The sequence below is a fragment of the Drosophila biarmipes genome, chromosome 2R (genome assembly GCF_025231255.1).
Source record: "Drosophila biarmipes strain raj3 chromosome 2R, RU_DBia_V1.1, whole genome shotgun sequence".
Taxonomy (NCBI): Eukaryota; Metazoa; Arthropoda; class Insecta; order Diptera; family Drosophilidae; genus Drosophila; species Drosophila biarmipes.
The window spans coordinates 14,714,758-14,735,012 of NC_066615.1; the positions used below are offsets into that span (position 1 = coordinate 14,714,758).

General features: G+C 47.1%; 5 protein-coding genes across 5 annotated transcripts; 4 read left to right on the forward strand and 1 right to left on the reverse strand.

Moving 5' to 3' along the window:
- Nucleotides 1-149: 149 nt before the first annotated feature.
- On the forward strand, nucleotides 150-2,345 carry LOC108036594 (uncharacterized). Its single transcript, XM_017112854.3, has 3 exons — nucleotides 150-446; nucleotides 890-1,689; nucleotides 2,011-2,345. Exons 1-3 carry the CDS (start codon nucleotides 210-212, stop codon nucleotides 2,291-2,293), a joined length of 1,320 nt encoding a protein of 439 aa, XP_016968343.1. The 5' UTR covers nucleotides 150-209; the 3' UTR covers nucleotides 2,294-2,345.
- Nucleotides 2,346-2,604: 259 nt separating this feature from the next.
- On the forward strand, nucleotides 2,605-3,017 carry LOC108036597 (MIEF1 upstream open reading frame protein). The gene is made up of 2 exons (XM_017112856.3): nucleotides 2,605-2,810; nucleotides 2,878-3,017. Exons 1-2 carry the CDS (start codon nucleotides 2,643-2,645, stop codon nucleotides 2,914-2,916), a joined length of 207 nt encoding a protein of 68 aa, XP_016968345.1. The 5' UTR covers nucleotides 2,605-2,642; the 3' UTR covers nucleotides 2,917-3,017.
- Nucleotides 2,919-3,434, forward strand: LOC108036596 (mitochondrial translation release factor in rescue). Its single transcript, XM_017112855.2, has one exon. It carries the CDS (start codon nucleotides 2,919-2,921, stop codon nucleotides 3,360-3,362), a length of 444 nt encoding a protein of 147 aa, XP_016968344.1. The 3' UTR covers nucleotides 3,363-3,434.
- On the reverse strand, nucleotides 3,369-5,257 carry LOC108036593 (RING-type E3 ubiquitin-protein ligase PPIL2). Its single transcript, XM_017112853.3, has 4 exons — nucleotides 5,101-5,257; nucleotides 4,088-5,042; nucleotides 3,880-4,031; nucleotides 3,369-3,821 (listed from the first exon to the last, which is right to left on the reverse strand). Exons 1-4 carry the CDS (start codon nucleotides 5,130-5,132, stop codon nucleotides 3,407-3,409), a joined length of 1,554 nt encoding a protein of 517 aa, XP_016968342.1. The 5' UTR covers nucleotides 5,133-5,257; the 3' UTR covers nucleotides 3,369-3,406.
- Nucleotides 5,258-5,585: 328 nt separating this feature from the next.
- On the forward strand, nucleotides 5,586-8,449 carry LOC108036616 (autophagy-related protein 9A). Its single transcript, XM_017112879.3, has one exon. It carries the CDS (start codon nucleotides 5,709-5,711, stop codon nucleotides 8,256-8,258), a length of 2,550 nt encoding a protein of 849 aa, XP_016968368.1. The 5' UTR covers nucleotides 5,586-5,708; the 3' UTR covers nucleotides 8,259-8,449.
- Nucleotides 8,450-20,255: the final 11,806 nt, after the last annotated feature.

Genomic DNA, 20,255 nt, shown 5'->3' on the forward strand with positions numbered 1-20,255 from the left:
ATAATGGCATTACTCTTAATTTACTTTGAAACACTCTTAACGAAAGCTCTCCACTTCGCTCTTAAGTTGATAATTGGTTTGTAATCTCCGGAATACGTAAGCTTTCCGAGAACACAAAATGGATTGCAAGTACTCGCACTTGCACATTCATTTGCCGGAGGCAAGGCGGTTCGGATCGTTTTTCTACCCAGTATTCTCGTGTCTATAGAATGGCAAAGATAGAGGCTGAGGCCCAGTGGCTGCGCTCCACGATTCTGCCGAGCATTTTAAGGAGCGGCAGACTGGTGGACAACTACAGCGACTCCAAGGAGGACACCTTCAAGGTGGGCGACATCGCGATCGATGTAATCGGTCCCGCCGAGGCCTTCATGCTGACCTTTTGCTACAGGACAACCATCCACTTTGAGTATGATGGGCAGGAGTACCAGCGAAAGATGGTGGTTAAGGTGGGTACATTTTTCAGTATGGTAAAAAATTAAATCTAAAAAATACTGGATAATGTCATCCTGGTCACGAGTCACGAAAAACATTAGCGTTGAGTGGAGTGATAGATGTTGATCCAACAAACATGGGATAATTTCCCCGCAGTACACGAGTCACGGTACTCAATAGCTTTGTGTGCTGAGCACACCCCCATTTGAAGTGCATAGTATAGGTCTACGGATAAAGCTGCATGTCGGTTTTGTTGCCCCGCAAACATAGATAAGTCTCCCACGAGCCGAGGGTTATTGTATCGCAGGCAAACGTGGTGAAATACACGAAACGTCTAGCCTTTGTTGTGACTGCCTTATCAAACACGCAGTAGATCAAAACTAATTGGCCGATAAGGCTTTCATAATCTTAAAGTAGCTATTACTACTTCTCATTTCTACTATCTTATTTTTCGTAGAAAACACCCATGATGCCCCCCGATGTGTATGAGGCCGTCCAGTTTAGGGCTCTCTTCAGCAACGAGATCAACTTCTACACGGAAATCCTTCCGGAAATACAGAGTTTGGCCGGCGGAAAGTTTGCCGCCCCCAAGTACTACTACAGTGAGTTGAATCAGAACTCGGCGGTGGCCATTCTGGAGGACTTTGCCGAGCATGGCTGGCGGGTGGCCAAGGATCGGGTGGGTCTGAGTCTGGAGCACGCCCTAATAGCCGTGGCTTACCTGGGAAGGTTTCACGGCTTTGCGTACGCCTTGAAGCACACCAATCCGCAGAAGTTCTCCAAACTGACCGACAGTCTGAAGGAATCTCGCTACGCCAGCGACGTGATTCATGCGGAATGGAAGCTGACCATAAAGACGAGCATTGCACGGGCGGCCAAGGCGGTGGCCACCTTCCAGCCCCAGATTGACAAGGAGTTTGTAGAGAAATTGAGCTTCCTGATCGCGGACTACACTCTATACGGCCGCCAACGGGTGGCGCCGAGGGAGCCGCTGGCCACGCTTTGCCACGGGGACTATGTGCGGAACAATGTGGCCTACAAGTACGATGACCAGGAGCAGCCGCAGGAGATCATGATGTTCGACTACCAGACCATGCGCATCTCGTCTCCCATGATCGATCTCTCGGTCTTCCTGGCCGTGTCCACCTATGCTGATGTGCGCTACAACAACTTCGATGCCATCTTCCATGAGTACTGCTCGGCGCTGTACGACAGCTATAGGAAGCACGCCAAGCAGGAGGTTCCTGAGTCCATGAGGTGAGCCTGAGAAATATCAAGAACATAGTCTATCAAAGTCTATAGCTCATATTTTATTTCATCAAAAAACACATTTGGTTTAATATAAAAACGTAAGTAGTTTCTCAGAAACCGGGTCAGATCAAGTAAAATAATTTAAATAAATAAATAATTAAATAATTTAAATGATAAACAAATGTGCTCCAAAAGACAGCCAACATGTTATATGTAGATTCTCTGTTCCTAACGAATTTTTGCTTGGTTCTCATAAGTTAAGCTATAAACGATAAGATACCAAATTCCATTTGACTTCAAATAGTTTATGACATGATTATCTTTCAGCCGCGCCGAGCTTCTGAAGGAGTATGTGCGGTTCCTGCCTTATAGCGTGTCAATTTCGGCCAGCTTCCTCATGACCTTGGTGGAGCCACTGGACATGTCACCGGAGGAGATGTTTGCAGCCCAATTGACGGAAGACGAGATCATCGAACGCACCATGACACAGGGAGGGGAAATAGTGGACAAGGAGCTTGCCCACCAGGTGAAGGAAATGCTGGAGCTGAGCCAGCTGACTGGTGTCCCCATAGATGACGGCATCGATGTGGCCAAGTTGCCCAAGGTGTAATCTTTTCCATTTCGTAGATTTTGCTAAAATAAAACTAATCAGATACAGTAAATGACCAGCATTATTTATAATCGTTGGGGGGAAAGACCAAAAAATTGATTTTAGTCATGACTACAAACTTTGAATGCTGATTGGAGAGTTGTTTGATTCCTGTGTATTTCCAAATTGGGCCACTTAAGGGGTGTATTAGTGAATAATCTTATCATATCAATATATTTCGAAATATCTTATCAGCATTGTTTGGAGTGCCAGTTAAAACAGCTGATTGTGGCTGGGCTGCCAGCCCGTTTTCATACCAACGTTTACCAACACTGCCACACATGTGGGAGTATTTATATTTCATCCAAAAATGATTCAACCTTCCCGGCAGCAAATTCTGCGTTTGTACAAGCATTTAATTCGCTACGGCAATCACCTCAAGCTGACCGACAAGAACTACTTTCTGGGCAGAGTGCGGCACGAGTTCCGGGACAACCGGTCCCTCACTGATCCGGCGGAAGTGGAGTTCAGCTTCAAGGTTCGTTAACACCACCTCCGGTATTTCATAACATATAAAGAAATTCCATCTGATCGCTATATTTTAGCGCGGGGAGACGCTGCTGAAGAAGGGACGCATCCTGTAGCGATGCTGCGCAGTCTGGTGCGACTCCTGGCGCTTCCTCCGCCCGCTGTGCGCTGCAAATCCACTGCCAATCTGGACTACTCCCGCTTTCCCGTGCTCCAGGAGTCGGAGATCGAGGAGACCTTCATGCGCGGCAGTGGTCCCGGTGGCCAGGCGGTAAACAAGACCTCCAACTGCGTGTTCCTGCGCCATCTGCCCACCAACATCACCATCAAGTGTCACACCCATCGACTGGCTTCCAAAAACCGGGTGGAGGCGCGAAAACTCCTGCTCGAAAAACTGGACATCCATCTTAATGGAGAGCATTCAATTGCGGCGCAAATCAAGGCCCAGGAGCAGAGAAAGTCCACAGAACGGCGGCGACGGCAGGGAAAACTGCAGGAGATGAAGAAAAACTGGCAGGACAGAGAACGCACAGATGGAGGAGCTGAATCCACAGATAAATAGTCAATATACAATCTCTTAATCATATATTTTTGAATGGGCAACGGCTACCAACTTGAAAAATTTCCAAAACCACTTGCCACTTTCTTTTTCTTGGCTGCTTGAGCAGTGGGAAGCGACGCCTCCGGCTTCTTTGCTTCTGCCTGAAGTTTTAGGTACTTTCCCACACCCTCCCTGTACACCTTCAGTGGTTCCTTCATGCGCTTCTGCTGCTCCTCCTTCTTGACAGTCTCCTCCTTGTTGGCCGCCTCCTCTTCGCGCTCCTTGGCCAGCTGCTCCGATGCCTCGGCAAAGGGATTAACGAAGACCTGCGAGGACTCAATGATAATGTCCTCAATGGGTCTGTCTTTGTTGTCCACCTCGATGTTCTCCATTTTCTGAAGAGTGTCTAAGCCGCCCACCAGCTTGCCAAAGATTGTGTGCTTCCCATCGAGATGCTTGCAGGAGCGGTAGGTGATGAAGCTGCATGATAGGTAATAGTTAGCAATCGCGTTGCTAAAATGAATCCTGGTCTACTCACAACTGAGAACCATTAGTATTGGGTCCTGAATTGGCCATAGAAAGCACTCCTCGACCCGTGTGCGTTAGATTGGGCTTAAACTCGTCCTCGAACTTCTTGCCCCAAATGGATTCGCCGCCAGAACCACTGCCCGTGGGGTCACCTCCTTGCACCTAAAACGGAAGCAATTAGAAATAAAAGCTTCCTCTAATAAAGAACCAAAACTTACAATAAAATTTCGTATGGATCGGTGAAACATAACATTGTTGTAGTAGCCATTAGCGCAGTGCTTTATAAAGTTATCGCAGGCTCGAGGAGTTTGATCGCAGAAGAGTTCCAGGTTGAGGGGGCCGAAGTTGGTGTTCAACCGAACATAGCCCTTCTTTTTCACCCTCTCGTACTTTACCAGATCGTCATCTATTATTGCCGCCTCGATCTGGGACACGGGAACCATGGCTGTGGATGTGAAACTGGCGGCCACCGCTCCAGTGGAATAGTGAGCCGCATTGAACTTGTCGGCTGTGCGCTTCGAGGAGGAGGGCTCCTCCTCCGCCGGCTGGTAGTCCTGCTGAAGCTGTGCCAACGTTTCCTTGGTCTCCAGATTCATGGTCTTAATGCGTCCGCTGCCCGGGTTCTTTCTCTCCAGCTCCTCCTCTTCGGTCAGAACTCGCAGGTTCTTCTTAATGTGATAGAAGGTGGAGATGTCGTACTTCTCCAGCTTCTGAGGGTCCTGTATGGTGATGATGTCCTTGCGCAGAAAGGGCGTGTCGTCCACCAGATCCTTCCAGTTCTTCGTCTTAATGTTTAGCTGGTCGATGGCCTCCCAGCAGTAAACATTGCCCGTGGTGGCCACCGCCACGATGTGCGAGTTCTTGCTGAAGGGCTTAAACAAGGCTGGGCAGTGGTACTCGTCGTTGGCATTCCGGTGGAAGTTCAGCTTGATAAGGGACTTGGAGTCCATCTTCTGTCCGTTGATGGGATTCACCTTAAAGGTCTTGAGGAACTTCAGGATGGCCTCGTACTCGAACACATTGCCCTGCAGATCGCAGTAGGGCATCTCGAAGGGCGCCATGGTGATGCAGCAGTGCTCGAAGGGTAATCTCTTGAACTTGACATGGTCGTTCTCCGCGGATTCCACCTTTTTCCCGCCGTACAGCTCGCTCCACTCCGTGTACGTGAGGTACCTGAGAGATTCAGGGGTGAATTTTAATGTATGGAGTTCTGGAGGTTTGGGAGACTTACATTTTATCCTTTTGATGCTGTCTTTTACCCATCTTGGCTGTTTTTAACTAATATTTGTTAGGAAAGCGAGTATCCTCTTTTATTTGTTTACAAATGTGCGACAGAACTGCCAACTCTTGTGCAGACTATCTTCTTTGGTGTTTTATACGTTTCACACTGTTCACATCTTTTAAAATAGTGGGAATATCGAATGCGTATATTTTCCAAAAATTACAATACAATTTGGTTGCAATTATTACAAAGGAACAAAATTGAAGTTTAATTAAAGGAAACACTTTTGAGATTTCAATTTAGTTCTAGTTTTGCAATTATACTATTTTGTTTATTTTTTTTCTGCTATTTCAACGAAATAAAATGTAAAAGAGTAGAAAACTGGTTTTCCCTACAATTTCCAACATCGCTGCAGCGGCTGTGTGAACGGCCTGCAGAAGGCCTGCGTCATTCCTCCTACCCACCACTTTCCCAGTATTTCGGCGCTGGCCAACACTGCGCTGTGTAGCATCAGCTGTTCGCTGGGAAGGTTCAGCAGAATCAAACAACAAAGAATTTTCCAACTTATACTATACGGCGATATAAATAGGCAGCGCAATTGACCTTGACGTTGGGCGATGTCTAGCCCCCATATCAACTACCGCTCCCTGGCCGAGGAGGCGGCCAGTCCGTTCCTGGAGCACCATCCCTCCGCAGGCCAAGGCCCAGCCAAAACACAAGACGCAAAAGCGAACGCAGCTGCTGCGCATTTAGACCCCCTCGGCGAGCACGGGATGGAGCAGGCGCTGGAGGATCTCGACACGGAGCACGAGGGCGAGGACACGCCCAGGAACAGTGGAGTCATGATTCACATGGTCCCGGAGACGGGGCGTGCGCGGTGGAACCACATCGAGGACCTTGACTCATTCTTCTCGCGGATGTACCAGTACCAGCAGAAGCATGGATTCACTGTGATCGTGGTCGACGAAATGCTGCAGGTTCTCGAATTCGGTTTCGTCGTCTGGCTACTGACCGTTGTGATGCACTGCGTCCGCTTCGACGTGCTCTTCGGGGATGCCCCGCCCGGGGGAGCCAATCCCAACAAGACTACCCTGTCCGATGTGATGGTCCCCACGGGGGAGTGCTTGGCCAGCTTCAACTGGTTCACCTACCTGGTTGTATTCATTGCCGCCATCTATCTGGGCATCCGGGTGCTGAAGATGGTGTACCACATCACCCAGTACGCCGATATCAGGAGATTCTACAACTCAGCGCTTCACATCGAGGACGCGGATCTGGACAATTTCACGTGGCACGAGGTGCAGCAGCGCATCCGTCGCGTCCAGGCCGAACAGCACATGTGCATCGACAAGGAGTCGCTCACGGAACTGGACATCTACCACCGGGTGCTGCGCTTCAAGAACTACCTAGTCGCCCTGATGAACAAGCAGCTGCTGCCCGTGCGGTTCCACATACCACTGTACGGAGAAGTGGTCTCGCTGAGTCGGGGTATGTTGTTCAACATTGACTTCATCCTGTTCCGCGGGCCGGGATCTCCATTCCAGAACAACTGGCGGCTGCGAGACGAGTTTGCGGTGAGGAGCAATCAAACGGAGCTGGCGCAGCGTCTTTCAAAGCTCATCTTGGGTGTGGCGTTGCTCAACTTGCTCCTGGCACCCGTGATCTTTGTGTGGCAGCTCATCTACTTCAGCTTCTCCTATGCGAACATCCTGCGCAAGGAGCCTGGGGCCCTGGGACTGCGAACCTGGTCGAATTACGGACGCCTCTACCTGCGCCACTTCAACGAGCTCGATCACGAGCTGGATGCCAGACTGAATCGGGCCTATGACTATGCGGACCGCTACCTTAACTCCTTTTCTTCGCCCCTGGCCGCTGTGATAGCCAAGAACTTGCTGTTTATCAGTGGAGGACTACTGCTGCTCATCCTTGGTTTGGGCATTTACGAGGAGCACGTCTTCCAGGTGGAGCATTTGCTGTTTATCAGCGCTGGACTCGGTGCCATAGGTGTTGTCTGCAGAACTCTCATTCCCGATGAAAACCTCATTTGGTGCCCGGAGCAACTGATGACCGCCATCCTAGCGCACGTCCACTACCTGCCCTCCGAGTGGCGGCAGCAGGCGCACACGGCGCGTGTTCGTCAGGAGTTCAGCAACTTCTTCCAGTTCAAGGCTGGCTACCTGCTCAGCGAGATCTTCAGTCCCTTCGTCACCCCATTTGTGTTGATATTTGTGTTCAGGCCGAAGGCCATCGAGCTGGTGCGCTTCTTCAGGACGTTCACCGTCTCCGTGCGGGGAGTGGGCAACGTCTGCTCCTTCGCCCAGATGGATGTGCGTAAGCACGGCAATCCCGACTGGCAGCTGACCAGCGAGCTGGAGGAGATGGCCCGACCGGCAGCCCAACAGCCGCCTCAGCAGCAGGAGCCGCTGCAGCAGAGTCTGACAGGCGGCAAGACGGAGATGTCGCTGGTGCGCTTCACGCTCAACAATCCCGAGTGGCAGATGCCCAAGGAGGCTAAGCAGTTCCTGCGTGGCGTTCGGGAGCACGCCGTCGGTGAGCTGGTCCAGGCCAAGACCTCCATGGTGCAGGAGAACCCGCTGACCAACAGTCTCATCTCGTTCGGCACCATGGGAGCGGAGTACTGCTCCATTGCCAACTCGGTGCTGACGGCACAGGTGACGCCCCAGCAATTGGAGATCTCGCAATCGCTGCGTCCAGGACTGGGACCAGTGTCGGGAGGATTCCCCGTCGCTGCCAGCGACTTCCGTCAGATGCTGCAGCAGAATCTGTCTGCCAGCGTGGGCCCGCTGGACAGCATGCGCCGGTTGCGTCTCAGCCGGGCTGAAGGCTGTTTGGAGGGTCCTTCGGACACGCTGCTCTACGGGCTCTGCGGCATGGATCCGCGCGTGGGTAGCAGTCCCCTGAACGTGGGCGTGGCCGACATGTGCCTGAGCGCCCTTTATCTCCACGAGCTGAACCAGCAGAGGCGCCAGGCGCGTCAGTCCCGCATCGATGAGGCCGAGGACGAGCGTCCTGGACCTAGCCAGTGGCCACCACGGCCACCCGCTGCTCCATCGACTGCCGGTGGCTCCGGATCCGGCTCCCGCCATACCGTGATTACCTCAAAGGCTGCCGAGAGCACGCCGCTTCTGGGCAGCATCCGCTCATAGCAGCGGCCAGAGTGGATCTAACCACCTGTAGAGCTAAGGACCCATTCTGCTATTAGTGATTAACCTAAGTTTTAAAGTGTGAACGAACGAGCGAGCGAACGAACGACGTCGTCTAGTGCGTAGCTAAACTAATCTGAAATTAAGCTAAACTAAACGAGAAGCAATAAACCTAACTGCATTATTAAAATGAAGCGATTAATTTATGTAACTAACTTTAATAGGTTTTCGAATGTTTTAGGAATCGGAAATACTTATTTACCTGGATTTGTTTACAAGTTCATAACTTCAAATATGATTTATCACATATTTTTATCGCACTTTGCCTATACAATCCAAGAAGGCACCATAAAAATTCCGTTTTCATTGTGAAGATTACATTTAATGGCCTAGCGGCTTATCCCGATCTTACCGCTCCGGGCTGTGGGAATCCTGAGGTGACGCCCCAGCCACTTTCGGGGCCTCTGATGGATGGCCCCCATTTGTAGGCATTGTTGGCACACCACACCACATCCACGTCCACCTGGTCCCGAGATCCAGATGCGAGTGGATGAGGAGAACGCATCCAGCTGTGCTGCAGCGCCTCGTGTGTCACTTGCCACACACGAACGCCATTTGGCGATTGGTGTTGATGGCCAATGCGGCGAGCAGAGACTGCGACTGGAGGATCGGGTCCGCAGCGGTGGTGGAGCGACCAAGTGCGTGCCTATGAATCTCCCGAAGCCGCAGACACCGATACAGATGCAGATACCGCCGATCCCCGCCAGCTGTGGCAACATTTATGAATTATGTGCGTGCTGCATGGAGCTGGAGCTGTTTGTGTCGCTGTGGCTGGAGCTGGAATCTGCGGCTGGACCGCTGGAGAGTCTTTGGATCACGTTGTCTCATTTTTCCGCTGCACGCCAATTTTGGGGGGAGCATTGCATGGCCGTTGCCCAACATTACACGAATGTACGCTGCCAGACGGCCACTTGCCCGTTTTGGAGCCATCCTCCGAGTCTCGCAGTGCGATGGACGCTGGAGATGCAGTTGCAGTTGCATGTAGTACTAATTGTAGAGCGCGCGATATCTGATCCGGCACAGAAAGAAACGTTTTCTGAATCAGATCTTAAGTTCCTGGCAACAAGGGATATGAAAACTATATTTTGAGTATGATATAAGGGAAACAAAGTATCTTTTAGCTTGGAAAATTCGTATTTTATGAAACTGCTTTGGTATAATATATGTATTTTAGAGAAATCTCTGATATTATATTTTAAACAATGTGGTTTTGGGTCCTCATATTGACTGTTTTTCTTTATTTGTTAGAATTTTCAGCCTTTTAATCAGATACGTTAAGAAAAGCTAAAGTTGTATCTTATGGATAAACTAACTTATTAATCAATTTGATATATTTTAGAACAAGTAAAAGGTTTGTATTGCATGTAGTGCTGTGGATCCTTAATGTGTTATGCATAAAAATTAAAAATGATACGATTACTTTTTAAGTTACGAGTAAAATCTTCAGGGGTAGATATATCATTTTATCTTTCTGATATTTGAGATATTTACAAATAAAACAATTGTAACATGTTTTGATAGAGTTTAAAGTACTATAAACATTTTAATGGGTTTCGGAACCATCCCTAACTACTAAATGGTTAAGAGGAGATAATTAGTAGACTTCTATATATATTATTACCATTATTAAGTACCTAATAATCATGGCAAATACCTGTAATGGGCGATATATTTTCCAGAGTGCAAACAAACGCAATAGAGTGGTGCGACGCTTATGGCTCAAATGGAAACATTTCGCGAGCCTTGTCAAACAATCGAATTTAATTTATGATTTCCTGCGCCAATCGAGTAATGACGCCGCATGTGGTAGACCTCGGCGGACCCCGAAACTCAGAATAGATGTCTGGTGATCACTCGATACGCAATTTGGTCACAGCAGGGCCCGAAAAACCAACGTCTGTGGAGTGCGGAGTGCGGAATATCGGAATTGGAAAGGGAATGGGAATCGGCATAGGAATGGAAATGGATTGGATATGATCGTGCGGCGACGGGAGCCACTTGCATATGCGGCTGTCTGGGATTCTGATGGCCGTGGACCACCGCGTCGCGCTCGGCCGGCAGAACCAGTTCAAGATCAGGCGTCACTTTGCGGCGCTGAGTGCCGCTGACAGTTGGATAAGGTTTCGAGTTCGGCTCGGAGCTGCAGTTGAAGTCGGAGTCGCAGTCTCCAGATCGCAGCTGCCATTCCGCAATTAGAGCTGTTCCTGCAACAGTTGCTGCTGCCGCCGCACGTCGGCTGCTATCAAACGTGTCTCTATGTCTCCGGCAGCGACTAATGATGATGGTTCCATGTCCAGCCGCCGCGCCCTGCCCCCTGATCCCCGCCAGAGGCGAGTGTGAAGCATCTGCGTCGCCGGTGATTGACAACTGATCAGCGTTTTGGAGCCCGAGGTTTCCCACTTTTGGAGCACGCACGTTCGCCCCATGATAACTTATCGGCTTTTTTCATAATTAAAAAACCCGTTTGCGATGGCTCCTTACAAATAGCCATCGCGGCCGGAGGATCGCCTAAGATTGGGTCTGGGCTCGGTTCAAATGGTTTAGTCGCCGCACTGGATTTGCATTGCAAATGAGAGTCGCCCGCCGGCTTTCTCTCTGGCCCCCTGATCTGGTAATCGAGGAGCATCCCGATTCAATAAAACATTTAAACATTAAACTGCTTTTATGCAAATTGCCGGCATGCGCTTAATTTTCGATCGGCCGAGTGGAGTCGGGTTTTCGGTTTGGCATCCGCTTGAATTATCTCCCCATCGCATGCCTGCAACACCTTACGATCTTGGGTATAGCGAGCCCGCCTCCTCCTGTCCGCCCGGCGATAGCATCTACATAGTCCTCGGATTCCTCTGCAGCTCCTCCGTCTAATGGCAGTGGCTAAAATGCTAATCAATAGCCTTATCGCTATTAATCTCGGCTTCGATTTACCTTTTGGCCGGCTCTCTGTGTCGGCTACTTGTTTTTCGAGATGCGATTTGGTGGCGATTCAGTGGCGGATCGGGGGAAAGGGTGTCGAGCGGAGCTCGCTATCCATTAAACATCCAATTGCTGTTGCCTGTTTGTAAACGTTTGTTGGCTTAAATTGTGCTGCGTTTGTTTCCCAGCCATCATTACGTTAATTAACGTTGAGCATACGCCGTGTGGGTCAGCAGGAAGAGGGCACCTCTGGGATGTGGGAAACTGGGGAACGCCAGCTGGATGACAGGGTACACATGAAGATGTCGTCCAACAGTCCACATTGAAAACTGGAATATTTTTCCATTTATTATGTTGTTTTTATGATAAAGGAAAGGGAAGAGGTGGCAGAAACAAACTTTATCTCACCTTATTAGCTAATAGAACTATATTTGATCAATTCTATGCAATTCGTTCTATAATCTCCTAGTTCAATCTTGGTTTTGTAAATATATTGAGGAAGCGGAGGTGATGGCATTCCCTCTAAAAAATAAAACCTATCTCCAATAAAAGTATAGGTTCGCCCAGTTTACAGCCGCTATCGCCGGCACTCCTTCACGCAATCTCCGCACGATGATCAGGCGGAGATTGCATTCTTCGGACTCATTAATTTGGTATAAGCCCTCCAGCTGCAGGTCACTCGGAGATCGGAGGAGAATGGGGGACCCAGGGATCCGGGCAAAGGGGGCCAAGTCATTGGCATATTTATGAGGCGGCCGCTCCCCACAGACCGAGCGTCGAACATGAGCCTGCCGGGCGGCAACAGTCGCCAATCTCCCATGTCCCATCTCCACCTCCCAACTCCCAGCTCCCATCTCCTGAATCCCAAAGCCCAACTCCCGATCCCCTACTTTCCCGGCCTTTATTGGCCACATCTGCATTGGCGCGTGGGCTGGATTGCCGCGATGCTGGGATGCTGTCGCCCGAAGTGGATTTTCTGTTCAACAAGTAGTTTATGATGTTTTTGTCAATTCATGGCAAAATTAATGACGCTGCAGAAAAGCACACGCACACGGAATCTGCTGCACAGCGAGAAAATTAAGGGGTAGTGTATTGGGATATTTTTTTAAATTATTAAAGAACATGACATGAAGTTGACAATCATTTTAAACCTTTATTTCAGTTGGTTTTTTTTAATTAAAACTTTTTTTTCATTTTCAAATTGAAATAAAAATGAACATATTTATATATAAAAGAAATGCCCAGAAAAGAATATCAAAACACATAGCGTAACAAGTTTAAGAAGCAAGACTGAAGTTTAGTCATTGATTATTTTATAACGTTTTATTAATAATAATTAATATTGTTATTGTTGTTACTTAAACTTATAAAAAATTAATTTGCTTACATTTTCATGAATTCCCATTGCGTACATACGTAATTTGTAATATCTTTCAATAATTTTGGCATGGAATCAAAAAGTCTTTTGAGAGAACTTAAAAACTTTAAAAACTTACTTATGAGATATTTACTATCTACAATGTGGCGAATCCTTTAGATTTTTGGTAAGTGTAGAATAGGTCTCCGTGGCAAGGCGTTAAAAATTGTTGCCTATAAACTTAAAGAACTGCAAAGGAGTTGGCTGCACCTCCCTGGGAGCCCCTCCCTGGCATCCCCAAGTGTCCCCCAGATCCCCGGGCTGAATCTGCATTCAGAAATGCCATTAGTCACATTTGTGGGCCACAGTCGCAGGCGCTTGTAGCCATGACTTGTAATTTTCTCCTCTTCCTCTGGGGAACCCGTTTGGATATTATTATTGGGAATGGGAGGGGATTGGGCAGGGGATTGGGCCGGGAAAGGCCTTCGGGCGGCCTGCACAAATATTTCTATTGCCGTTAATGGCGTTAATAATTCTGCTGGCCAAACGCTGGTGTGGATGTGGCCGCGGGATTAGGATTAGCCCGCGTCTGTCATGTACTCGGATGACGTTACATGGCCCCAACTGACAGCCGGCAGCAGCAGCGAAATATGAATAAACACTCTCGACTCTGGACTCTCGACTGAAGCCGCGGGAAGAGTAGCCCACTTTGGGCGGCTGCACTAATGCGGAGTTAATTGGAAACTGCCAGCCCAGAGTGGGCAGAGCGTTCCGAATCGCGTCGGGATTAGTCGGAGCAGCAAATGGCGTATCGAATTTCCAGCTGCCCGCTGGTAGCCACCGCCTGTCACTCGGCGGAAAGTAGCGAAGCCACCGAAACCACTGCTCCGAGATAAGTAAATCCGCGTCCAACGAGCACTTGTTCAACACGCGGCTGCAAGAAGCAGGAGCAGCGGTAACGAAAGAAGGTAGCGAAGCTACAGATGCCCCCGGGCTGACGACATGAAGCACATCCGATTTCGGGCACAATCTTCAGATGCTTTGTGCAGGTGCAAATTCCATAAAAGTATCCGGTGGCAGAGTTCGAATTTCAGCAAATAAATACGGTCTGCAGGAAGGCACCTAAGATTCCAACACTAAGATAATAGAATTCCTATTCCCATTTTCTTATGGATGATATGTTCTACAGTAGATAGGCTCTAAAATGACTAAGTTAGGAGACTTTAAATCTAAGAGTAAATGTAGTAAATGAGAGAGTTGCCGTTTCTGATATTTTCCTTGGTTAAATGGTTATACTTTCCAAGTAGTTTTTGACCTGATTTTCAATATGACATATGTAATTTCTAACTAAAAATATCTTCCAAATCGTGTAAATATCCTTTTTTATGTCCATAGCAATAGGCATTATCCTGCTATCGATATTACGATCATTTGAAGAAACGAATTGCGGTATGATATCATTATTTTTGATCCGGCAAATTTACATATCATCCCAATATATTTATTTATTGTTATATTATAACGTACTTAACTCAGGAAAGAGGTATCTGACAACAATAAAGTAATTTAATAATTTTAAAGTTAGAAACACTTTGAATTTCTTGACTTGACTAAATTCCTCACCCAATAAAGCCACTTATAAAGAGTATTCCCATCAGATTGGGCTCCTGGGAACTGGTGCTGATCTCACCGAGTGGATCTGAGCAATCGCCACCTGCGACTCGGGCGGTTTGTGTCACTTTCAAGATTTGCTTTGGGTTGCTCAATTTATAAGTTTAGCTTAGCTGCGGGGCCGCATGGCGATATGGTCGCCATTTTGGAAGTGTGTGCGTTCGGAGGCCGCCTAATGAACACGCCTACTGCGTGCACCTGTGCCGGTGTATCTGTGTATCTGTGCGAACGCGGCGGTGTGTGTGTGTTTATCTGTGTGCGTAAATCGCACCGGTGGTGGTGGCTCGCAATTATAAATCACGCATACGCCGCATAGGCCAAAGTCGAGCAGCCATTGCAGGTGCCTGCGTTTTGGCCATAATAATGTTAGTGCGTGGTGAATGGCCAGCAGCACTTGACTCGGGGCCTATTCAGATTGGGAGAGCGAGAAACGCTGACAAATTCGGCAAATGGCAAACCAAACCCCTGCTGAAAAACCACAATTTATTTGCGAATAAAATATGCAGCGTGTAAACTCCAATTAGACGCTAATTTCAGCCATAAAATGCAAATGTGCGTGCAGGAGTTGGGCTGTTTTTTCTCTCTTTTTCTTGCTCCCCATTCACTTGGGGGCCTAAGGCTAAACCAAACCGCGCCACTGGAGGCAAAGTGAATGGGTTTTGCAATTAATAAATGGCCGCAGACCGCCAACAGCACCTGACCATGCCCACATATCAATAAACAATGAGCCACTGAGCCACAATAATGCGGTATTAGTGCATAAATCCTGCCCCAAAGACAAAGACAACCCGCAGGGATTGCGTGCCACCTCAGGAAAAGTGGGGGAAAAAAAGAAACCACATAAAAAGGGGCATAGCATATCGCCCACGTCTCGATCTGCCACGATAATTGGCAATTATGCGACGACTCAAAGCGGCCAAATTTGGCAGGGAAAAAGTCAAAATAGAGCCAAGTTTTTATTGCAATTTTCCAGCCGCGACTCCTGTTGCTTATTTTTTGTGTGTAATGAAGTCATTATAACATATTGCGTACCCTGCACGCAGCCAGAGCTCCGAGTCTGGCCGAGATCCGATCCAGCTCGGCTGGCATTGGCCATAAATTCTCATACGTGCCCGTTTCCCAAACTCCAAGCTCCAAGCTCCAAGCTCCGAACTCCTAACTCAGCTCTCAACCTGTCACGACAGCTGCGCCGTCTAATCTAATCCAATTGACTTTTTTTCGATTTTTCACGAATTTTTCTTTATTTTTTCTGTATTTTTCCAATGCTCACGTCTCTTTGGGCCGGCATTATGGATGCAGGCTGCTCATTAAGCTGACGTTGGGCAGGCCATAAATCCAAATCCGAAAACCGCCCACCACCGAGCTCCAAATCCACATCCATATCCAAATCCGAATCCAATTCCCATTCCCGTTGGCCGGTGACTGATCGCAGTAGCTGACATCGCCACCGCCGATCTGAGGGACCGGGGAGCTTTATGGCTCCACTTGACTGCAACTGACACACACTTTGTTCGCCTGTCGACCGGGCGGTCTTGGGTTCCCCAGCTATCCGCCTATCCAGCCTCCAGCCACGCAGTCCCACTCCAAGTCCCAGGTCCCCGGACATGAGCTGGCATTTCAATTGGGCGGCTGGGGCCACTCCCAAGGGCTTAATTTGGTTCGCCGAGCGACATGCACCCAATTTTAATCAGCCGGCGGAGTGCATTAAATTGATTAATGATTACGACCACAGGATTGGCAGTTCGTTTCACTCGATGCGGGTCATAAATCCTTCAAAACGAAGGTGTTATTTAAAAAGTATTTGAATATGTATTGACCTTTTAGCTCTAACATTTATATTAACTTAACTTACAATTATCTTCTTATTGTATCAATACTGAGCTGAAAACCTTTAAAGTATATTTTAAATATATTTAAATTGTTTGAAATTTATTTAAATTAGGAGAAACCGTTGTGTTAACTTGTATATTTAATATTGTCAATATCAAAACGGTTTAGAGTCAAATTTAAATTCCTTTTCGTTTTACAATTACCATAATTCATAAGCACTTTATTCTTGACTGTTCGTACCTTGTTTAAATAAATATTTAACAAATCTTAATTTGTCTCTGAAGTAAAAATCAAATATATCGGTTTATAGTCCAAAAATAATTGTTCTTTCATTTAAATTTAATATAAAACCAAGGGCTTTTAAATGTTATAAATTAAATCATAAAAATAATTGTTCTATACATTATAATTGGTCTTTAAACTTAAATTAACAGTATTTGATATTCGAGTCCGACTTTTATGTTAATCACACATCAAAAGACATTAAAAGCTTAACTTTAAATGATTATTATAATTTTTATTTGAATTCGTACTTCTGGGTTTTCTTTATTTCAAAGTTTTATTTGTATGTTGTTTTTAAAAACAATGGTTCTAATAGCAACCATGACTCAACTATATTTCCTTTACTGCCACCAGCAAACAAGGGAATACATTTGAGATCTATTTTTATCGCATGTGGAGATAAAAGTCGTGGGTGCTGTGATTCCCGAGCCGATCTTCACCCGTTACATCGCAAGATGTGGTGGAAGGCAATGGATTTCCCCTGATTTTGCAATCTCAAATGAAGTTCTCACCTCAACGCTGAGTCAGTGATAAAATGTCAAGGCAATCTATCTCCGCGCTCATTATCATACTATCACCTGAATTCCGATGAAATGTCTATGGTCACATGCTGCGTATACGCAACTCGCCTCAAGAGAGTGAGATACCAGGTCTTATGACTCATTTTTGGGATGCCAATTGGCCCGGCTAAGTGAAGCCCGCAGTCAGGCTGCCCCATTATCCATTACCCATTGCCCACTACCCATTACCACCAACAGATCAAAGTCAATCTTCTGCTCGGCTCGCTGATCAGTAAAAAACTCACGTAGCTCATGAGCAACTTTTTTGTAGATCTATGGATGGAAGCCCAGAGTGGAGGGGCATCTTGAGGGGGAGTTACTGCATCGGCGGCTGGTTTGCCGGCCTATGGGCGGTACTTAAGCTCACGCACACCGGTGTGTGCAGCTCGGCGAGCTTATATATAGATAGAAGGCACTTTTTGCGCGCCTCAAAAATTGTTATTGCACATTTAAAGGCGTCATTATTAGCGCTACATGGAGGCACTAACAATTGTCCATGAATTTCAAATGCAGCCGGAGTCCGCGCACTAATTGGACGCAGATGGAGGATCGCGAGGAGCAGGAGGACCTGTAGTTGGGCCAGGGAGTAGTACCAGTCCGGCATAGCAATTGCATTTCTAGCTGGCCTTTTTTTGGGCTGCTCTTAGTGGGTTATCACATAAATTGTGCGCACAAATCTTGATCTGCAAATCATTTTCGACAACTTTACGGCCCCGAGGCGGGGATCTGCATGGGGTGGTGGGGCTGCGGGGACCCGGTCCATATGCATATGTATGATCGTAACTTTGGCCCGCTATCTGTCGCTGCAATCTCGATCGGAGTGCGCATGCCACGATCCGCAGTCCACGATCGCTGGCAACCATATTTTCTGAAACTCCGCGTTAGTTACTTTTATTTTCGGTCGCCATTTCCTGTGGTACTGTTAACCCATTTTCAGGCAGTACTAGAAGATTGGACTTTTCTCCAGCCCAATTTCTATCAGCATATCATTAGATTAATATCATTAAATTAATTGAAATATTTCACTTTTGAGTCACTTTTTCTTGAAAACCTTTGACTTATTTTATTACATTTAAAAACCAATTTATTATTATAAAATAAATCCGAAGAAGTAAGAAATTATTTCATTTAATAAATGTTTTCCCTTTGAAAAGTATTAAGTTCTAAACTATCTAGGAGACTTCCAACTTCTTGTACCTTATGAAAAGATTTATTCAACAAATACATACATACATTAATAAAATAATGTTTATAATAACCAACTTGATTTTCAGAAATTTTATGAATTTCTTTATTTTTAATAGAGAGTTTTATTAATAAAATCTGAGAATTGGTTTTGTTTTGGGTTTTTATCTAACACTCTGTACTACATAGTTTTAAAAAGTTTTCATTTATTTATCGTTAATTTTGATATTATTATTTAAAAGTGATTATAATGATCCTTGAAGGACTTTTGTAACTGGTTCTATTTTAGACTAACTTAATGCATTTAATTTAAAATGTCATGACAACGTAGGATACCAATACTAAATATTATACTGCCAAAACATTTTATGCGTTATGTTTAGCAAAATTTAACATTTTTAAATTTATGATTTTAAGATTTTTTTTTCAGTTAATCCTTCACCTTGTAAGATGGGTTAAGTGCCCCAATCAGTGGAAGTTGAATTATTTAGTTGACTCTCCAGCCAGGCGGACACTTAATTTAGGGGCCCAACACTAGCGGGAACCGTCCTGTCAGCGACTAATGAAATTTATGCATTTATGCTGGAGTCCTTGCCAGCGCCGATCTCCTCCTCCGACGATCGCAGGAGGAGAACCCAACTGGACAGCGGACGATGATCCATGTTAATGTCCATCAAATGTGCCAGGGGTAAAGCAGCTGTCAATTCGATTGTTGGACATGTCCACATGTCCATGTTGCAATTTGCAATTAGCCGTAGTGGCAACGGATGTGGATGGGAATGGATATAGGCTGGGGATGGGGATGCGGACTGGACATAGGATGCCCTGCAAGTGTCGCGATGCGCGTTTCCCGTGAGAAATTTCAATTATTTTAATTAGCGTGGCGATCGCGGTCGCTTTATTAGGCGAAACCGATCGATGTAAGCGCGTCTGCGGCTCTGCGGAGTCTGAAACCGAGTCGGAGTATCTGTATCTGGCCAATTTCCGCTGCACGCAACGCTCGACGCCGCCGTCGCGGTCGCAGCCTCAGTTGGCGTCGCTGCCATGGCGCTGGGTAGCTGGGGATCTCTCAGCTCGGAGCTGGAATGCCAAGTTGATAGCGAAGACAGTCGCCGCAGAACAGGATTCTGGCACTGGGCATCGCACAACCGCCTAATGACATGTTTTGGATAATGATGACTGGAGCAGGAGGAGGAGAAGGAGATGGAGATGGAGAAGGAGTCCGAGCTGCGGACTCGAGACTGGTCCGCCGAGTGGCGATAAAAAGCTGGAACTTAATTTAAATTGATGACACTGCTCTCGTCGCCGGCCACTTGGAAAATTGCCCACAAGCGGCGAACGTTTGCGAGCAAATCAATCTGCATGCCAGCAGTCGGGGATTCGTTTTGCACTGGGACCACCCGGCGGATGAATTCGCATCTGCGGCTCTGGCAGCTGTAACTCCCGGCTTAATTGGCCGCAGCGGTGTCAATTGCAGCGCCACCACTGCCATCACAATGAGGGGACCAGTGACCAGTAGTATCTAATGTCTGGTGTCCAATGGACTCTGGCCACTGACCACTGGCCAATTCCCTGGCCACCAGCGGGGCTCGAATGCGACTTGCTGACCAAGAGTGTCGCCCCGCTGTGATTGCGAATGCCAATTTCAGCAATTAACAATGGCCATAAAAGCCTGGCGGACAGGTGAGTAAAGCCGTCTTAAGCGCAGCGGATGTGCGATACTGCGTATCCGAGAGATACCAGATAGCATTTGCTGGATGCCAGATACCAGACACCAGATGCTGGACACCAGATTCCAGATACCACGTACAAGGGGCTTACACATGCAGCATTTGATTGGCCTGGCCGAGTGTGAAGCGGAGGCGGAAACGATCTGAATCCCAATCCGCCGCTAAATCGGTGTCTGTATCTCAATCCGATTCCTATTCTGTGTGGGGCAACAACCTGTAAACAAAAGACAAAGGCCGCTGTCGAACATTAATCAGCAGATCACCCCGCTTATTGCACGCAGAAAACATATATTGCCAACATTAGTCATTAATTTTTTATGGATTTTATGATTTGTTTATGCTGTGGTGCTATAATATTGTGAAAACAATTATACAGAATAAGAAGAATCACTGTTAAAAAATATAGAATCCTTCA

Excerpts from the sequence above, each read along its gene's own strand:
- LOC108036594 (XM_017112854.3), top strand. The coding sequence starts at position 210 with ATGGCAAAGATAGAGGCTGAGGCCCAGTGGCTGCGCTCCACGATTCTG. Across the intron at positions 447-889 it reads AGCGAAAGATGGTGGTTAAG|AAAACACCCATGATGCCCCC; the intron begins GTGGGTACATTT and ends TATTTTTCGTAG. Across the intron at positions 1,690-2,010 it reads GAGGTTCCTGAGTCCATGAG|CCGCGCCGAGCTTCTGAAGG; the intron begins GTGAGCCTGAGA and ends ATTATCTTTCAG.
- LOC108036597 (XM_017112856.3), top strand. The coding sequence starts at position 2,643 with ATGATTCAACCTTCCCGGCAGCAAATTCTGCGTTTGTACAAGCATTTA. Across the intron at positions 2,811-2,877 it reads AAGTGGAGTTCAGCTTCAAG|CGCGGGGAGACGCTGCTGAA; the intron begins GTTCGTTAACAC and ends GCTATATTTTAG.
- LOC108036596 (XM_017112855.2), top strand. The coding sequence starts at position 2,919 with ATGCTGCGCAGTCTGGTGCGACTCCTGGCGCTTCCTCCGCCCGCTGTG.
- LOC108036593 (XM_017112853.3), bottom strand. The coding sequence starts at position 5,132 with ATGGGTAAAAGACAGCATCAAAAGGATAAAAT. Across the intron at positions 4,032-4,087 it reads GATCCATACGAAATTTTATT|GTGCAAGGAGGTGACCCCAC; the intron begins GTAAGTTTTGGT and ends CTTCCGTTTTAG. Across the intron at positions 3,822-3,879 it reads AATACTAATGGTTCTCAGTT|CTTCATCACCTACCGCTCCT; the intron begins GTGAGTAGACCA and ends CCTATCATGCAG.
- LOC108036616 (XM_017112879.3), top strand. The coding sequence starts at position 5,709 with ATGTCTAGCCCCCATATCAACTACCGCTCCCTGGCCGAGGAGGCGGCC.